At 43.5% G+C, this 18808-nt stretch overlaps 2 protein-coding genes across 23 annotated transcripts in view; both read right to left on the bottom strand.

The window, feature by feature from the left end:
- The window catches only part of LOC119178032 (uncharacterized), a 653511-nt gene that overhangs the window by 595742 nt on the left and 38961 nt on the right, over nucleotides 1-18808 (bottom strand). The window lies entirely within an intron of this gene.
- LOC142770570 (uncharacterized) lies at nucleotides 3549-9476 on the bottom strand. The gene is made up of 3 exons (XM_075872687.1): nucleotides 9426-9476; nucleotides 5883-6440; nucleotides 3549-5769 (listed from the first exon to the last, which is right to left on the bottom strand). The coding sequence occupies exons 1-3, from the start codon at nucleotides 9474-9476 to the stop codon at nucleotides 5746-5748; spliced, it is 633 nt and encodes a 210-aa protein (XP_075728802.1). The 3' UTR covers nucleotides 3549-5745.

Below are 18808 nucleotides of genomic sequence, written 5' to 3'. Positions count from 1 at the left end.
ATTTCGGCTTCGTGTTATGGTGCATCAGTGTGTCTGTTATGATGCATCTGGGGCAATCTGTCATGGATCATTGCAATCGGGAATCAGAGCCAGCATAGCTAGTACTTCTTCCGCTTGTGTTGATTAATTTTGATTGCGAGCCCATCTACTTGTTTTTACTCGTAAATGACTGCTACTGTATACCACTTCCTGTATTATGACAGGCCCCATCCACCTAGGAGACTCCTTGTTAATTGTCATAACGACGTTGCAAGGCGTCTGCGTTTGCCTCGCGACGACCAGTATTGTCTCCCCCCCCCCTATTGCAAAAACCAGCGCCACTGGGTACCAGCGTCCAGCGCCATGCCTGATTATGGGCCCAGTATGGCGCTGGCTCATTATGGCACTGGGATGCTGGAGTGGCAGCGTCCCAGTGCTCAGCGCAAAATGGCTTTACAGGGCTAAAACAGGGATGTCTATTCGCCCTAAATAAGCAAATATAGAAGTAAAACAGCGCGCATTCACATTGAGAAGAAAAATTAAAAAAAAATAAAACGCCTCCTGAGGGGCTTTGAACTTACCGCCTTCTGATTTCGACCCGAGTACGTTACCCACTATGCCACGCCACTTTTTTTTTCTTTATTGCCTGTCTTTGGCTCACGTAAACAATACACATATTAACAGATAATTACGCAACACAATCCAAAACATTGTAAAAACCGTGGCTCAAATGATGTGGCCACGCATCTGTTAAAATGTTTTCATCATCGCTAGTAATTCGACGCGCGGCAACCACTCTGGGGTGTATTCCTGCAACTTTTGTTCATCCACAAAATTTCTTATATATTCTTTGAAGTACTGGGTTGGCGCTCGTGCATCTACATCAAAGTGCATGGCTGCCATATTGGATTTCCAAATGCTATGAGGAGCCATAAGCATTATCATATCAGAAGGGGTACCGTCGTCACTTTGTATTTGCAAATAGCAGATGCCATGTGCATCAAGGGGGAAATGTTTTTTGATCGTGCGCTGGAGCACGTCCCAAAGAAAGACAGCATCCCAGCAGTCAAGGAATACATGTTCAATTGTCTCCTCCTTTCTGCATATTATGCAATGCGTGCCCCAAGGAACGTAAAACCCCTTTGCAGCCATCCAGGTTTTGATGGTCAGTGTACCGGTATTTAATTTTAAAAAGAAATTCTTAACACCTGGCGGTATTTTCATCGCCTTGACGCGCTTTAGAACAGTGTGGCCATGTAATACAATGTAAAGGGACTGACACAAAGGCACTGGTAAAAACACATCACATAGGTCCTTGTTCAACTTTTTACGTCGGACATGACTCAAGTATTCAAGTGAAAACCGCACTGACAGAAACCTACAAGAAAGCACAACTTCGCGGAGAAAGCCATAAACGCCACCGGGTACGCTGCAGGTTGATACAACCATGTTAGGCAAGTGTTGCCCCAGGCGAAGTACTATGCCACACCACAACATGCATGTGGGGTTGTAGCATGAATATTTATCCGAAGAACGTGCCGTTCGACTTAATGTTTACAAGTCGCACAGTCAAGATTGACGCGATATTCCTGTCACAATGACAATTGCGTCTTGATTTGACTGCTTGATTTGACTGATTTGACGAACAGCTTCCGGGCACCGAATGACGTGTGGATATTAGCAAGAGCGAAAGTTCTTTGAAGCATCCACATCTTAACATTGAAAAATCTCAAATCTACTGGATTGTTGATTGATGTGTGGGGTTTAACGTCTCAATATTACCATATTATTATTATTATATATTTAATACTGTAAGCCTTTCTCAGGCTCATACAGGGTGGGCGAGCAAATATACACAGTCGCGTACAAACCAGGCAATATCGCACATAGCGGAAGAAACAGAATCACAAGATGATGGTGAAAATAAAACTTGTACGATGAAAGCAATTGTACAAAATCATGGACAGGTCACAAAACATCAAGGTATCAGCAGGGGGTACTGTGATCAGTGTGTTCGGAAGCGCTCACAAACATAAAAAAAACAAACGTTGCTCTTAGTCTTCATAAAACAGGCTTTCTACATTCCGAACAAATGAATCTACAGAGGAAGCGCTCACAAACATAAAAAAAACAAAAGTTTTCTACATTCCGAACAAATGAATCTACAGAGGAAGCGCTCACAAACATAAAAAAAACAAAAGTTGCTTTTAGTCTTCATAAAACAGGCTTTCTACATTACGAACAAATGAATCTACAGAGGAATGATTAACGCATTCACATGGCAATTTGTTCCACTCTTCCACTGCTGACGGGAAGAATGAATATTTAAAAGTGTCACAACGTGACATAAATGGTCTAATGCACTTATTGTGGTTGGTACGACGGGAGTGATGGTTAGGCAGCTTTATATAGTTGTCTTTATCTATATTTAAACCGTTGTGATACAAAAGAAAAATAAACTTTAAGGAAGAGACACGGCGACGGGCTGCAAGGGTCGGCAAGCATGCCCGCCTGCGCAGCTCAGTGACACTGTCATGCCTCGAATACTTAGAATAGATAAAGCGAAGGGCCTTGCGTTGGACCATTTCTAATTTGTCGGAAAGATATTTTTGGTGGGGGTTCCAAACAATGCTGGCGTACTCGAGGATCGGCCTTATGAGAGATTTATATGCTATCATCTTTACATTAGGAGGTTCCAATGCAAGTTTTCGACGCAGGAACCCCAGCTGGCGATAGGCTTTTGTGTATGTGCTGCTTATATGTGCATCCCACTTCAGTTTACTTGTAAAGGTAACACCCAAGTATTTAACAGCGTCGTTTCTTGCAATGTTTGTGCCGACCCAATTGTAACTAAAATGCTGGATAGTTTTTCTGCGAGTTATGCTAAGGCAAGCTGTTTTTGACACGTTAATTTCCATTCCCCACTCAAGACACCAACATGCAATATTAGCTAGTGTGGTATTAAGTCTAAGCTGGTCATCAGTTGTGCGGATAGTGGTGTAGATCACGCAGTCGTCAGCGAATAATCTCATTTTAACGTTAGGCTCAAGGCACATATAGATATCCTTAACATATATTAGGAACAAGGTGGGTCCTAAAACAGAACCTTGTGGTACTCCGGAAAAAACTTCCAATGAATCAGAGGCTGTGTTGTTTACGGTTACATACTGGCTTCGATTTGATAGATACATTTTTATCCATGCTATTATGTTACTGTTAATACCAATAGACACAAGTTTGTCAATCAATTTACTGTGAGGCACCTTATCAAAAGCTTTGGCGAAGTCTATAAATATGGAGTCGGTTTGCAATTGTGAGTTAATAGTAGTTACGAAGTCATGCGTTATTTCCAAGAGTTGAGTAACGGTAGACAGGTTTTTACGGAATCCGTGTTGGTTTGGGTGCAATAAGTTGTTGTCTTCTAAATAAGTAATTATTGCCTTGTTGATTACATGTTCCAATAATTTACAGCAGCAGCTAGTTAGCGAGATAGGCCTGAATGTTTCTATGGACAGCTTGCTCCCGCCTTTATGAAATGGAATAACCTTTGCACACAACCAGTTGGCAGGTAAAGAAGCTGTTAGCAGGGATGCTTTAAAAATTGCTTCAAGGAAGGGACATAGTTGCTCTGCGTAGCGTCGAAGGAATACATTTGAAATATTGTCAGGACCCACTGATTTCTTAACATCGATCTGCAACAGCAGGTTCAGAATACCTTCCGTAGTGACAACGACATCAGGAATTAAAAAAGGATGCACCGGAGCAACAGGGCTGCTTGGTGCGCATGCTCGTGTAAATACCGACTGAAAATACCTATTGAAAGCATTAGAAACGGTCTGCGCGTCCTTTACGATAGTACCCTCAATTTCTACTTCAGTTGTTGGGTTTTCAGGCCGTGCCAAGAAACGCCAAAATTTTTGCGGCTGATCCGTCATGAAGCGAGATAACGTATGTGAAAAAAAAGTTTGTCTTGCATTTCTAATTACCGCCTTAAGCTGAGATGCAAGTTCCTTTAAGATGATTGGATTCCTCTTTTTCTTACGCATTCTCTGTACCCTTCTTTTAAGGTGAATAATACGGCGATTGATCCATGGTGTTTTTCTTTGTGTGCGTTTTAGTTTCGTTGGGATAAAATTTTGTTCACAGTACGTATTTATTTTTTTCAGTTGAATCCACATACCATTAACACCCTCACATTCCTCTAGAGAAAAAGTCTCTAGTGCTGTGTCGAGGTAATCAATAACACAAACATCATTAGCTCTAGTGTAGTCTTTCAAGGCTATCCGTGAATTTGCGCCATCGGGTTTGGTATTTAAGCATTCAAGGTTAAAAGTTATGATTAACATTTTGTGGTCAGATATTCCATCTTCTACAGTGGCTTTACCGGATAGCTTATCGGAAAGAAAAGCTAGGTCTAGTATGGAGCGAGTGTTTCCTTGAATTCGGGTTGGTTCCTGGACCAACTGGGACAATGAAAAATTGAACATTAAATCGTATAATAGCTCGCTGTTGGCGGTATTTCTAGTACTTGTTAAGTTTTCCCAGTCAATAGCGAGATTGAAATCTCCAGTAAGTATCAATTTGGTACGGGGGGTAACCTTATCATCCAGATAGTCATGTATTTGTAAAAGGTAATCATCAGACGCATTTGGTTTTCTGTAGATGCCACCGATCAGTACTGGAGTATCGTGAGCAAATATTGTGCACCAAACGCTTTCGGGATTCGCGATACCCTTTTCTCTACGATATTGCAAACCACGTTTTATTGCAATGGCGACCCCGCCCCCGCGACCGTCACGATCTGACCGAAGTAGGCAGTATGAAGAAGGAACAATTTCAAAATCAAGAATGTCTGGGTGCAGCCACGTTTCAGTTATCACGACAATATCAGGAGTGTACGAAAATAACAATTCTTCTAGCTTATTAGTTTTGTTAACAATGCTACGGGCATTCAAACATACCAATGAAAACGGTGTGGCGGCTTGCGGGAATCACGCGTTGCTTTTCGCGCGACCATCGTGAAGTGCCCTTCTCATGGAAACTCTTGCATTTTTTGCTTCATCCCATACGTACAAGTCGTCATCTATCTTTAGTTTATCGAATACAAGAGTGACCTTAGCACCATTGTCCCGATCTTTCTTTGCTGATTGCCATAGCTTTTTGCGCAGGTCCCGAACTCGTGCGGAAAAGTCTTCGGATATCGATATCGCTGTTCCCTTAAGTTTGTTGCAGTTACGAAGGACTAACATTTTTTCAGAGAAATTGTACAGCTTAAGAATTACTGGCCGCTCTCGATTTTGTGTTTTCCTGCCGATTCGGTGCATGCGTTCTACAGATGTAACATTCACCTTGAGGATGTCTTTAAAAATGCCCTTAACAATACGCTGTTGTAAATCTACATTTTGTTCGTTATCACCCTCTTCCACGCCATAGATTATTATGTTATTCCGGCAGCTCCTGTTTTCCAAGTCTTCTACCTTAACTGATAGCTCTCGCACCAGTTTATTTGTTTCTACGGTCATAACCTCATGCTCGGCGAGTTTATCCTCAAATTGCTGTAGGCGAGCTAACTCTTTTTTCATGGCGGTCAATCTTTCCTGTAGGTTGCTTACTGTAGTTTCTACGTGTTTTAAGTTTTCAGAAAGAGCAGTGAGCACTTTATTCCTCTTTATTTGTTCCTTTAAAATTTTCTTGAGGAGCTGGCTATTTAAAGTGGCTTCTGAACCAGACTCCGAGTCTGAGCGGGGTCCAGGGTTTAACTCCACATCACCTGATGTTAACAGCAGTAGCCTAATAACAAGAAAACAATCACAAAATGAAGAAAGCAGACTCTGTGGGCCCGGCAGCACTACTAAAGTGAGCGAATCGTCTCTAATAGAGCAGACAGAATGTTTGTCACCCACCTGGACGAAAAAGTGGAAACTCATGAGCAACCGCCCGAACATGGTGCTGCCAAGCCCACTGAAAGACTGCTGAAGATGGCTCCGGGTTTTATGCTGAAGCTCAAGCGTGTCCGCTGACGTCACTCGGTTGACCACATGGTAGGGGAGGGGCACTTGAGGCGCTGCTTTCCATGATGGTTCTTCGTGGACGGGGCTGTCCGGCGCAGGCGCGGCGATGTTTCCCCGTGGTGGGAAGAGTTCCGCCGGGCCAACGACGGAATTCACCCGCAGCAAGGCGATCTGGACGAAAAAGTGGAAATTCATGAGCAACCGCCCGAACATGGTGCTGCCAAGCCCACTGAAAGACTGCTGAAGATGGCTCCGGGTTTTATGCTGAAGCTCAAGCGTGTCCGCTGACGTCACTCGGTTGACCACATGGTAGGGGAGGGGCCCTTGAGGCGCTGCTTTCCATGATGGTTCTTCGTGGACGGGGCTGTCCGGCGCAGGCGCGGCGATGTTTCCCCGTGGTGGGAAGAGTTCCGCCGGGCCAACGACGGAATTCACCCGCAGCAAGGCGATCTGGACGAAAAAGTCGAAATTCATGAGCAACCGCCCGAACACGGTGCTAACAAGCCCACTAAAAGACTGCTGAAGATGGCTCCGGGTTTTATGCTGAAGCTCAAGCGTGTCCGCTGACGTCACTCGGTTGACCACATGGTAGGGGAGGGGCACTTGAGGCGCTGCTTTCCTTGATGGTTCTTCGTGGACGGGGCTGTCCGGCGCAGGCGCGGCGATGTTTCCCCATGGTGGGAAGAGTTCCGCCGGGCCAACGACGGAATCCACCCGCAGCAAGGCGATCTGGACGAAAAAGTGGAAATTCATGAACAACCGCCCGAACACGGTGCTGCCAAGCCTACTCCCGGAGCCTTCCACTCTCGGAGCCTTCCACTACGTCGTCTGTCATGATTATGACAGACGACGTAGTGGAAGGCTCCGGGAATTCAGACTACCTGGGGTTCTTTAACGTGCACCCAAATCTGAGCACACGGGCCTACAACCTTTCCGCCTCCATCGGAAATGGAGCGGCCGCAGCCAGGATTTGATACCGCGACCTGCGGGTCAACAGACGCGTATCTTAGCCACTAGACCACCGCAGTGGGGCTCAAATTCATTGGAGGAGCAGCCACAAATTGTAAGCTGTTGCTGCCGATAGTTTTTCTTTCCTTTGACAGTTGGTTCTCGCACTTGCTACTGGTCAACATGTACAGATGATTTAAATGTCTTGTTTGGTAGATATCCGCGCACACGAGTGAATATTGAGTATTTTTTCGCGCAAGCGACAATGTAGCAGTACACATCTGGCGTGCGAGATAACATATTTGCATATATTGATACCTGCAACTAAGAAACCATCGAAGAAATGACTAATGCAATCCACTGAAAAAGTTTGCCAGTATGTTAGTTCACTAACGCGCACCAAATTGCCAACTCAATATTGCGTGTTCTCGCGTACAAGTCAGAGAAGTACTGGCTTCTGCGCTCAAAAAGAAGCTTTCGGTGACAGCCTACGTTGCTGAATACACGGCACATCGATCGTCGCCGCTCCATGTGCAGGCACCACACGCGCGGTAAATGGTCGATTTAGGCTCAGGAATGTGCAAACTTTACTTTACATTCATTTTTACACTTTGAGATTGTACCTGCTTATAGGAAAAAGCGCCAGCAGCGTGTGCTTCGACACGGCCGGCACGATAGGCCTCGCTGGGGCGGGGCACTGGGTAAGGCTGCTGGTAAGTGGAAAGTCAATCAATGCCACGAATGCCTTCACGGAGTGGTGATGCCGAGCGACCGCCATTTTTCTGGCCTCCGCTGGCAGTGTGCAGAGGACGTGCCAGTGTACAGATATATCCAGTTATATCAATACCTACAATTTAAAAAACCCATAAAAACACCAATGGAATCCACTGAAAGCGTATGCCAGAGAGTCAGTTCACGATGGCGTACCGAATTACCAACTGAACATTAGGTGTTAATAAATATCAGTCAGAGAAGTACCGGCTAAGTGCGGCCGGCAGCTTTCGGTGACAGCCTGCGTAGCTGAAAGCACGACGTTCGAGCATCAGCGCTCCTTATGCGAATGTCGACACAAAACAAAATACTTGATTTAGGTTCATGAATGTCTAAATCCCCACGGGAGCGGCCCACGGGAGCGACCGCGTCAGCAGCACGTGTAAGTGTGCTCTGCACATATCGGCCTATAACTTTAGCAATCTTGGTTCTAGGAGGGTCAGAGGGGTGTTTATTTGTTCGTGAAGATACAAGGAGTTCAACCGCTACAAATTGTGCTATTACAAACGAAAATTTTAAATTTTAGGAGCGGAAAACACTGTGAATCTGTGAAAACAACAACAGTCGAACCACGTGTTTTTTTGATCGCTTGTAGCTTCGTTATTTTTTTTCCGGGAAATATCTTACTTATAAATTTTAAAGTCCTTGGGGTAGACCTGACGCTACCGAAGTTTCATCAGCCTAGGTTTATTAGTTCTAGAGTTATTGAGGAATCAAACTTAAGCCTAATAACTAAAAAGATTAAATTGGTAATATCACCTCGCAAACGCATTTAAATTTTGTCCGCTTAATATAATAATAAACCGCACCCCAGAGGCTACCAGGAAGCCCAATTCCGTATACTCTAGGCCTTTAATTAAGGTGGTAATCAGCAAAAAGCTAATTTCAATAAAACAAATTTTCAAAAGGAGCTACAAACGCCACCGAAAAATAGCTAATATCTTCTTTTAGAACACAACAGTTCGGTTTTTTCCGTGTAAAAATAATTTTGATTGCTTAAGGCAACCGGAAGATACAGAGTTAGAAAGAATATAACGAAAACCGCTAATAAACGTGCGGTGCCCGCGTCTTCCCTCGCTCAGAGAGGGAGGGTGGCTCACTGCTCGGGAGAAAGGGACGCCCGTTAGATCAGTATTGAACCGCGTTTTTTTTCCCTTACGATCACTTTTAACTTTACTAATAACCTACCGGGAAACTTCTAACTCATAGAGTGCAAAGCCCTAATTGTAGACCTGTCGCCGCTCAGGTTTCATCAGGACAGGAGTAATAGCACCCGAACTATTTCGTGACCGAAATTAAGCCTAATCACTAAAAGAATAATTTGGTAACACCACCTCACAAACGAATTTAAATTTTGTCCGCTTAATATATTATTAAACAGCACCCCATAAGCTAATCGGAGGCCCAACTCCGTACTCTCTAGACCCTTAATTAAGGGGGTAATCAGCAGAAATCTCATTTCATTAAAACATTTTTATAAAGATAACCACAAACTTGACTGATAGAACGCTGAAACCTACATTTAGAACACAACAATCCGAGTGCGGCGATGGCGTAGTGGTTAGAGCATCCGCCTCGCATGCAAGAGGTCCGTGGTTCAAATCCCGGGCCGCACAGTTCCCAACCGGAAAAAAAATCCGCGTGTTGATGGAACTGCATTAAGAGGCCTGAAGTGCGGCCTCACCGGTAACCACCACCGGGAACGCACTGCCTCACCAGAGAAGGATTGGCCACCCTGATGCAGTATCCGGCCACTACCTCCCACATGCATACGTCAAATAACTCACGGCCCTCAGTTCCCAGCAGCTGCGAAGCAAATGGCCAGGGCGGCGGTCAGATCTGCAACGCAACAGAGGGTGCTAAGAATCTCTGGACTACAGGCCGCCTTTGGAACCTGCACTTGGCAACGTTTAACGCTAGAACCTTATCTAGTGCGGGAAGTCTAGCTGTACTATTCGAGGAGCTAGAGGGTGTTAAATGGGATATAATAGGGCACAGTGAGGTTAGGAGGACAGATGAGGCCTATACTGTGCTACAGAATGGGCACGTCCTTTGCTATCGGGGCTTGACAGACAGAAGAGAACTGGGAGTGGGGCTCCTAATTCACAGAAACGTAGCTGGCAACATAGAGAAACACTATAGCAATAATGAAAGGGTGGTAGGTATTGTATTTAACTGAATAAAAGATACAAGATGAAGGTAGTACAGGCTTACGCGCCTACATCCAGCCATGATGACGCTTCAGCTGAAAGCTTCTATAAAGACATGGAATCGGCAATGAGTAAGGTAAAAACACAGTATACTATAGTGATGGGCGACTTTAATGCAAAGGTAGGGAAGAAGCAGGCTGGAGACCAGGCAGTAGGAGATTACGCCATCGGCACTAGAAATGCCAGAGGAGAGCTACTAGTAGAATTCGCAGAACGCAATAATTGGCGGATTTTGAATACTTTCTACCGAAAACGAGAAAACCGCAAGTGGACATGGAGGAGCCCTAATGGCGAGAATAAGAACGAAATTGACTTTATAATGACTGCACACCCAGGAATCGTGCAGGATGTGGAAGTGGTTGGCTAGGTAGATGCAGTGACCATAGATTCGTACGGTCTCAAATTTGCCTAGACTTGAAGAAGGAACGACAGAAACTGATACGCAAGAAGCCAATCAATGAGCTATCACTGAGAGGGAAAGTACAGGAATTCAGAGTGTCGCTGCAGAACAGGTACTCGGCTCTTAGTGAGGAAACCAACCTTAGCGTAGATACAATGAATGATAATCTAACGAGTATCATTACGGAGCGTGCAGTGCAAGTTGGAGGCAGGGTAGTTGGACAGGACACTGGCAAGCTTTCCCAGGAAACGAAAAACCTAATTAAGAAGCGTCAAAGCATGAAAGTATCAAGTACAACAGACAAAATAGAACTGGCAGAGCTTTCGAAGTTGATTAATAGGCGTAAAGTATGCGATGTAAGAAGGTATAACATGGAGAGCATTGAACACGCTCTGAAAAACGGAGGAAGCGTCAAAGCAGTGAAGAGGAAACTTGGGATAGGCAAAAATCGGATGTATGCACTACGGGACAAAGAAGGCAAGATAACTACCACTATGGATAGGATAGTTAAAATAGCGGAGGAGTTTTACAGAGATCTGTACAGTAGCCGAGACAACCACGACCCTAATACCATAAGAACTAGCAGTAACCCAGATGAAACCCCACCAGTAATGACAGAAGAAGTCAGAAAAGCTTTGGAGAGCACGCAAAGAGGCAAAGCTGCTGGTGAGGATCAGTTAACATCAGATCTGCTGAAAGATGGAGGACAGATTGTGTTAGAAAAACTAGCCACCCTGTTTACAAGGTGTCTCCTGACGGGAAGGGTACCAGAGTCTTGGAAGAACGCTAACATCATCTTAATACATAAGAAAGGAGATGACAAGGAATTGAAGAATTACAGGCCGATCAGCTTGCTGTCTGTAGTATACAAGCTATTTACAAAGGTAATTGCTAACAGAGTAAAGAAAACATTAGAATTCAATCAACCAAAGGAACAAGCAGGATTTCGAACAGGCTACTCAAAATTGACCACATTCATACTATCAGTCAGGTAATAGAGAAATGCTCAGAGTATAACCAACCACTATACATAGCCTTCATAGATTACAAGAAGGCGTTTGATTCAGTAGAAATATCAGCCGTCATGCAGACACTGCGGAATCAGGGCGTAGATGAAGTATATATAAACATTCTGAAAGAAATCTGCAGGGGATCAACTGCTACCATAGTGCTTCATGAAGAAAGCAACAGAATACCAATCAAGAAGGGTGTAAGGCAGGGGGACACAATCTCCCCAATGCTATTTACCGCGTGCTTACAGGAGGTTTTCAGAAGCCTAGAATGGGAACTGTTAGGGATAAGAGTTAATGGAGAATACCTTAGTAACCTGCACTTCGCCGATGACATTGCATTGCTGAGTGACTCAGGGGACGAATTGCAACTCATGATTACGGAGTTAGACAAGGAAAGCAAAAAGGTGGGTGTTAAAATTAATCTGCAGAAAACGAAAGTAATGTACAACAACCTCGGAAAGGAGCAGCGCTTCGAGATAGGTAATAGTGCACTTGAAGTTGTAAAAGACTGTCTACTTTGGGCAGGTAATAACCGCAGAGCCTAACCACGAGATTGCAGTAACTAGAAGAATAAGAATGGGGTAGAGTACATTCGGCAGAAACTCTCAAATTATGACAGGTAGATTGCCACTATCCCTCAAGAGGAAGGTATATAACAGCTGTATCTTGCTGGTACTTAGCTACGGAGCAGAAACCTGGAGACTTACAAAGAGGGTTCAGCCTAAATTGAGGACGACGCAGCGAGCAATGGAAAGAAAAAATTGTAGGTGTAACCTTAAGAGACAAGAAGAGAGCAGATTGGATTAGGGGACAAACGGGGGTTAAGGATATCATAGTTGAAATAAAGAAGAGGAAATGGACATGGGCCGGGCATGTAGCGCGTAGACAGGATAACAGCTGGTCATTAAGGGTAACTAACTGGATTCCCAGAAAAGGGAAGCGGGTTGGGGGGAGACAAAAGGTTAGGTGGGCAGATGAGATTAAGAAGTTTGCGGGTTTAAATTGGCAGCAGCAAGCACAGGACCGGGTTAACTGACGGAACATGAAAAAGGCTTTTATTCTGCAGTGGACGTAGTCAGGCTGATGATGATGAGGATGATGATGATGATGATGATGATAATGATGATGATGTCTAAATTATACTTCACAGTTATTCACACACTTGAAAGATGTGTGTACACGAAGCAAGAAGCGTCGGTGAGACCCTTTTAGCGCATTGATCGCCGATGAGCAATGCGCTAACATTTTCAACACCGCTTTTTTATCCGTGTTTACCAAAGATAGTAACGTGTCATTTACAGTACCACCCACCATTATAGAATGTGCTATGCCACCGGTATCGTTCATTGCTCATGGAATTATGTGCTTCATCGACAAATAAAACTTTCCTCCTCTTCTGGTATTGATGGAATCAACTCCAAATTCCTTAAGAACACAAAATATATTTGTGCATCTTTTCTATGCTTGCTCTTCTCACAGTCACTTTTAACAGAACGCTCACCAGATGACTGGAATAACGGCAAGGTCGTTGCAATTTTCAAATCGGGTAACAATACCTCGCCATTAAACTATTGCCCCATATCATTAACCAGCGTACCCTGTAAAATCATGGAACACTTCATCTCCACCCATATCATAGACTTTATTGATTCAAACAGCTTTTTTCATTCAGCACAACGTGGGTTCCGCAGAGGCTTCTCTTGTGAAACGCATTATTTGTTCATGATTTGCATACTAACCTGGACTGTAACTCACAAACCGATGCCGTATTCTTAGATTTTTCCAAAGGGTTTGACAAAGTACCTCATTCTTGACTGTTACTAAAACTTTCCCAGTTAAATCTTCACCCGAACTTACTAAATTGGATCAGAGAATTTCTTACAAACCACTCCCAGTCTGTTAATATCAACGACCGTATCTCTAATTCTCTTCCAGTAACGTCCGGAGTACCCCAGGGTTCGGTTGTTGGTCTCTTTTATTCCTTATATACATAATTGACTTGCCTTCAAACCTAACCTGTAAAACCCGCCTGTTTGCTGATGACTTCGTTATATATGACACTGTTACTGACACTTCAAAACAGGCATCCTTACAAGCCAACCTAAACTGCCTCCAGGAATTGTGTAAGCGCTCGCTCATGGAACTTTACCCGAGTAAATATAAAGTCGTTTCATTCCATCGCCGTCACATGCCGCTTGTGTATCCGTACGCAGTTAAGGCCATCCCCCTAGAAAATGTTCCGTCATTCAAGTATTTGGGCGTCAATCTTTGTAGCGATCTTTCATGGAACATACACATCACAAATATAATTTAATCTGCAAATAAAACACTGGGTTTTCTTAAACGCCATTTACGCCACGCTCCACAACACGTAAAATTACAAGCATACAAATCTATCTTTCGACCTAAACTAGAATACGCATCACCAATTTGGGACCCTCGACAATCTTATCTTACACATGCCATCGAATCGCTTCAAAACCGGGCCGCTAGATATATTCACTGTTCATACTCTTCAACTGTCAGCGTATCTGGATTGAAAGCAGAATCTGGTTTACCATATCTAGAACTTCGGCGTCGTATAGCCAGCTTGTCATTGTTCCACAAACGTTTTCATAGTCCCTTGCATGCCCCAGCTTATATCGTTCCTGCAACACGCATATCTCACCGCACGAGCCATTTGCTTCAAGTAGCTCAGCCACGCTCCCGGACTTCTACTTTTTCTGCCTCGTTTTTCCCACATACCGCACCACACTGGAACGACCTTCCCAGTGAAATTGCAACCATTCTCTTCCCATCATCGTTCATAGAAAATATCAATAATCACTTTTTATGTTAAGTCATTGGCTTCTATGTTTTGTGTTTATAATTACCCACCCCTTATGTAATACCCCCTCGCGGGTCTTTAAGGAAATAAAAATGAAATATACCAACGCGGCCGGCACGACAGGCGAATTACTCGCTTGGCCGGGCACTGGGTAAGACCACTCTCAACGCGGTGAGTTGGGATGGTTGAAGATTCTGCATCTGAGCTTCGTACACTTCTAACTCTTGCCTGAGGTAAGCAGAATAATAAGCATGGCCAGACATATATTTAGGCGGTGTGGCGCAATCGAACGACAGCTTTTTTTTCTCACCTCCGCTGGGAAACCTCGCGAAGCGATCGAGAGAGCTCATTCACGTTTGGTCAACTGTGCAGCAACAAGCATTTCCTGTTTCTGTTAGGAGTGGCGTGCAGCTCCAGGCTTACAAACACTGCAACTTGGAATCGTTACAGCAATACACGGATGATGCCAATATGGCCGGTTTACGCGGCGACATTGGCGAAAAAGGTGCATTATAGTTGTTGCGATACGTACGTGCGCCGCAAAAATTGCGTATGGTCGGTATCTTTTAGGGTAGCATTTCTCCGTGCCGTCGAATCAAGCGTTCTATGTTCAACCACACCGAAACAAACCTCGACACACGCTACAAAGTCATGCACGCTGCAGCTGCGCTTGTAGAAACAGTGCGTGCTTCAGTATTCACCAGTGCTTGCCAGTGAAAATGCCAGCGCTTTCAGCACTTCGCAGTGTGCACCAGCATCACAGTAGTTGAGCCAGCGCCCCTACCAGTGTGACACAGCTTTTTCCCAGTGCATCCAGCGAAGCGCCAGTGATTACAAGCGTGTACCAGTGTCTCCAGTGTGTACCAGTGCCAAAAAACGTAGTGGCATCACGCTGTTTTTGCAATAGGGTCATCTATCGTTACGAAGAGGTGTCCAACTCTGACGGTGCCTTTCCAGAGGTCGGGCATTCGCACCCGCTTCTGAGTGCGAAAGTCATGTTTCATGTGCCACTGGTCCAGGAGATGCCGTGCCGACTCTGTGTTAGACATGAATATTGGTTTGTGAGGTATGGTTCTTTGAGCTCCTGAAAGGTACAATCTCCAGTGCGATAATTCTCGTGTTAGAAGTTGTGACGGGGGTGTGAGCGCTGCCCGCGCAGGTAATTGGCAGGCGGTGCCCCTTTTTTGAATCGTGGGATATAGGTCCTACAAATAAATATTAGACAAAATTTTTTCACTCTTTTCTTGCATTATCAGTAGCAAATTGTTACTAGAAGGCTCAAAGCTGCAGATTGACGCAGAAAACACGGCATGCATAAAGTGGATGTCATTGCTCCTTTAAGGACGTCTTGGTGAACGTCATAAAAAAAATCGGCATGAGCAGGGCATGCAGCGCCTAGGCAAAGATGATCACTAGTTCTTAAAAGTAGCTAAATAAATGCCAAGAGAAGGCAAATGCACGAAAAGGCGAGTAAATTAGAGGGACATCTGTGATTAGGTAGTTTGCGGGTATAGTGTCGCCGTAGCATGCAGGCCGGGATGATGGGTGGAACACGGCAGAAGCATTTGCCCTAAAGTTGTCAGTTTTACGCAACCATGCTACCTTCTTCGCTGCACAACAATAATAAACAGTTCTGGCAAAGTAATAAACCCGTAGAAACGGAAGGTATTTTGCTAATCGATCCTGATGATTACCCCATTGCCAGAGAAGATGCCGCTATTCTACTATACGACACGTTTTTCTCGGTTTTCACCCGCGAATCCACTCAGACGCTTCCTTCATACTTGCCCTACGCGCAGTCACTGATGATTTGTATTACCTTTATTTCAAGTGTCATTGTGCATATGATCAACAACTTAAAAAAAACTCATCAGCAGCTGAAACTCATGGTATGAATACCAAAGTGCTAAAAAATACCTATCATGTAACCAGTATCGTATTATCACTATTATTTCGGCAATCATTAGATTCAGGTTCTGTTACAGAGAACTGGCGGATCGGGATGGTCGTCGCCATCTTCAAGAAAGGTAATTGGTCGTCTCCTAACAATTATCGTTCCATATCCATCAGCTGTGTTTGTCGCGAAATAATGGAGCATATAGTGTACTCTTTTGTAGCGCATTTTCTGTCTACTAATAATTTTTTCATATCAATAAACAGAGCTTTTATACCGGCAATTCTTGTGAAATCCAACTAGCCCTTTTCTAGCACAAAATTTTTTCTCATCTTGATAATATTATCTTTATTGATGCTATATTCTTTGATTTCGAAAAAGCATTTAACAACGGTTCCCAACATGACTTAATTACTGCTTAAACTTTCATGTCTGAACTTAGACCCCTTCGTGCTGAACCAGATTCATGAATTTCTAAGCCATCGCCGACAGTTTGTTGTCGCGCACTCTTGCGAATCTCCCATTTCTCCCGTTCACTCGGGCGTTCAACAAGGTACTGTACTAGGTATCATCCTCTTTATAATTTACATAACGACTTGCCACGTAACAATACCTCTACTATTAAACTATTCGCCGATGATTGCCTGTTTTATCACCCTGTAAATGATGCCTTATATTCTTTCGTTTTACAGCCAAATCTTAACACTTTACAGGAATCGTGTGAAGATTGGTTAATGTCACTAAATGTTAACAAAGTTTTCCCAATGACATTTCATCGTCGTAATAACTACACCACTAATACTTCCTTTCTAAACAACTACCTCATAGCCACTACCAACACTACTAAATACTTTGGTGTTCGTATCTCATATAATCTAACATAGACTTTACACACCATTAGCATCACTAACTCAGCTAATCAAGTTCTTGGATACCAACGTCGTAACCTTGCTTCGGCACCTGCTGCTACTAAACTAATAGCTTATAAAACAATCAGGCCTAAACTGGAGTGTGCTAATGCCATTTTTGAACCTCATCAAGCTAACCTTCCTACTATGCTAGAATTGATTCAGAACCGTGCTTCCAGATTTATTACCTCAAATTATTAAAATAACACAAGTGTGTCAGCAGTCAAACACCAGCTTAATCTTCCTCATCTTGCATATCGCCAAAAAATTTCACGCTTGTGCTTGTATTGTAAGTTTTTTTTCTTTCCCTGCCACCAGGCAATGCATTTGTCAGATCTGCACATCGAACATCACAACATCACCACCCCAACGCAGTATATCCCTTCGCCCAAATACAAAGACCTTCCAGAAGTCATTTTTCCTTCAGACAGCTCAAGGCTCTAACAACCTTGCCACCCACATCGCCATTTCACCTCAGCTCGATCAATTTAAAAACGCCGTAAAAAGCCGTGTTTTATCTTTCTAATTTAAATGTACTGTTGTTTTTTTCATATTTTATTGTTTGTGCCACTTTGCTCCTTTTTTGTTTTATCTGTTATCTTTTTTCCTACCCCTCGTGGAATGTTCCTCGAGACTCTTGAGGTACTAATAAACGAATCATAATAAAGTGATCTGATCTGCGCTGTACATAAATGTGCCTGCGACTGTGTTTGGTCTTTAGTGCATTTATTGTTTTCACGTATTGTACTATTTTATATAAATCACAATACTATCAAGTGGATTGCTTTCGATTACCTCTCACTGCAGCTGTGTGTGTCGGGGTGCGGCTCAATGACGCTGTTCTTGAGAGATTTTTATTGGCTGCCATGTTTTTGTATTTTTTGAAGGAGGACTAAGAATCACCTTATTAAGACTATTATTATCATTATTATTATTGTTCTTGTTAATATTATTAGGTTTCACACATTTGATGAAGTTTACTTATAATATTGAAATATAAGCTTGCATATAACAAGAGTAGTCTTTCCAGTTTAGTACAGCGGCATTTGTGTATACGTTGACAGCTGCGAGACATTACTTTTTGTTGTTTCAAAAGCATTCAAGAAAACAGTAGTTACAGACGTTTATGGAATGTTGATGCTGGTCTCTCACAATGTACACGGTACCTCTACCTGTGATGTTATATTCTTCGTCACTAAGTCATGAATACTTGCGCAACAACTCTTAAAGGATCATGTTAAGCATGATGGAAGTGATGACACCTGACGCCACTCGATGTCTCAAGCCTCGGCAAAATAGGAATGCTGGTGGTCACAAAGTTGTTTGGTACTTTATCGTGAAGTGCTATCATGCCAAACCACACTTGCCACCTTCACCCATAATTTACACGTTAATCTTGACAGCATTATTCAAGCAGAAGTTTTTTTCTCGATTTTAAAAAAGCGTTCGACAAGGTACCCCATCGCCGTCTAATGTACAAACTATCACTGCTAAATCTAGATTCATTTGCATTCAACTGGATAGAAAACTTCCTCAGACCAAGAAAGCCATTTGCCGTAGTAAATGCCGCGCAATCTAACACAGCCCCTGTTCTTTCCGGCATGCCACAAGGTACAGTACATGGCCCGCTACTGTTTCTTATTGATATCAATGAGTTGCCTTTCGACATTACTTACAACATACGTATCTTTGCAGATGATTGTGTGCTATGTGCCAAAAATACTTATAACCAAGACGAACTTGCGTTTCAATCTGATTTAACTGCTATTGAAAACTAGTGTAAAAGTTGGCAAATGTCATGAAACGTTTCCAAGTGCAAATTATTGTCTTTTTTACGACGCGCGAAT

The sequence above is a fragment of the Rhipicephalus microplus genome, chromosome 1 (genome assembly GCF_043290135.1).
Source record: "Rhipicephalus microplus isolate Deutch F79 chromosome 1, USDA_Rmic, whole genome shotgun sequence".
NCBI classification, from domain to species: Eukaryota; Metazoa; Arthropoda; class Arachnida; order Ixodida; family Ixodidae; genus Rhipicephalus; species Rhipicephalus microplus.
This window is presented reverse-complemented; position numbering and strand designations above follow the sequence as displayed.

Excerpts from the sequence above, each read along its gene's own strand:
- LOC142770570 (XM_075872687.1), bottom strand. The coding sequence starts at position 9,476 with ATGTGGGAGGTAGTGGCCGGATACTGCATCAGGGTGGCCAATCCTTCT. Across the intron at positions 6,441-9,425 it reads GGGTGGCCAATCCTTCTCTG|ATCGCCTTGCTGCGGGTGAA; the intron begins GTGAGGCAGTGC and ends TTTTTCGTCCAG. Across the intron at positions 5,770-5,882 it reads GTTTCCACTTTTTCGTCCAG|GCTACTGCTGTTAACATCAG; the intron begins GTGGGTGACAAA and ends TCTTGTTATTAG.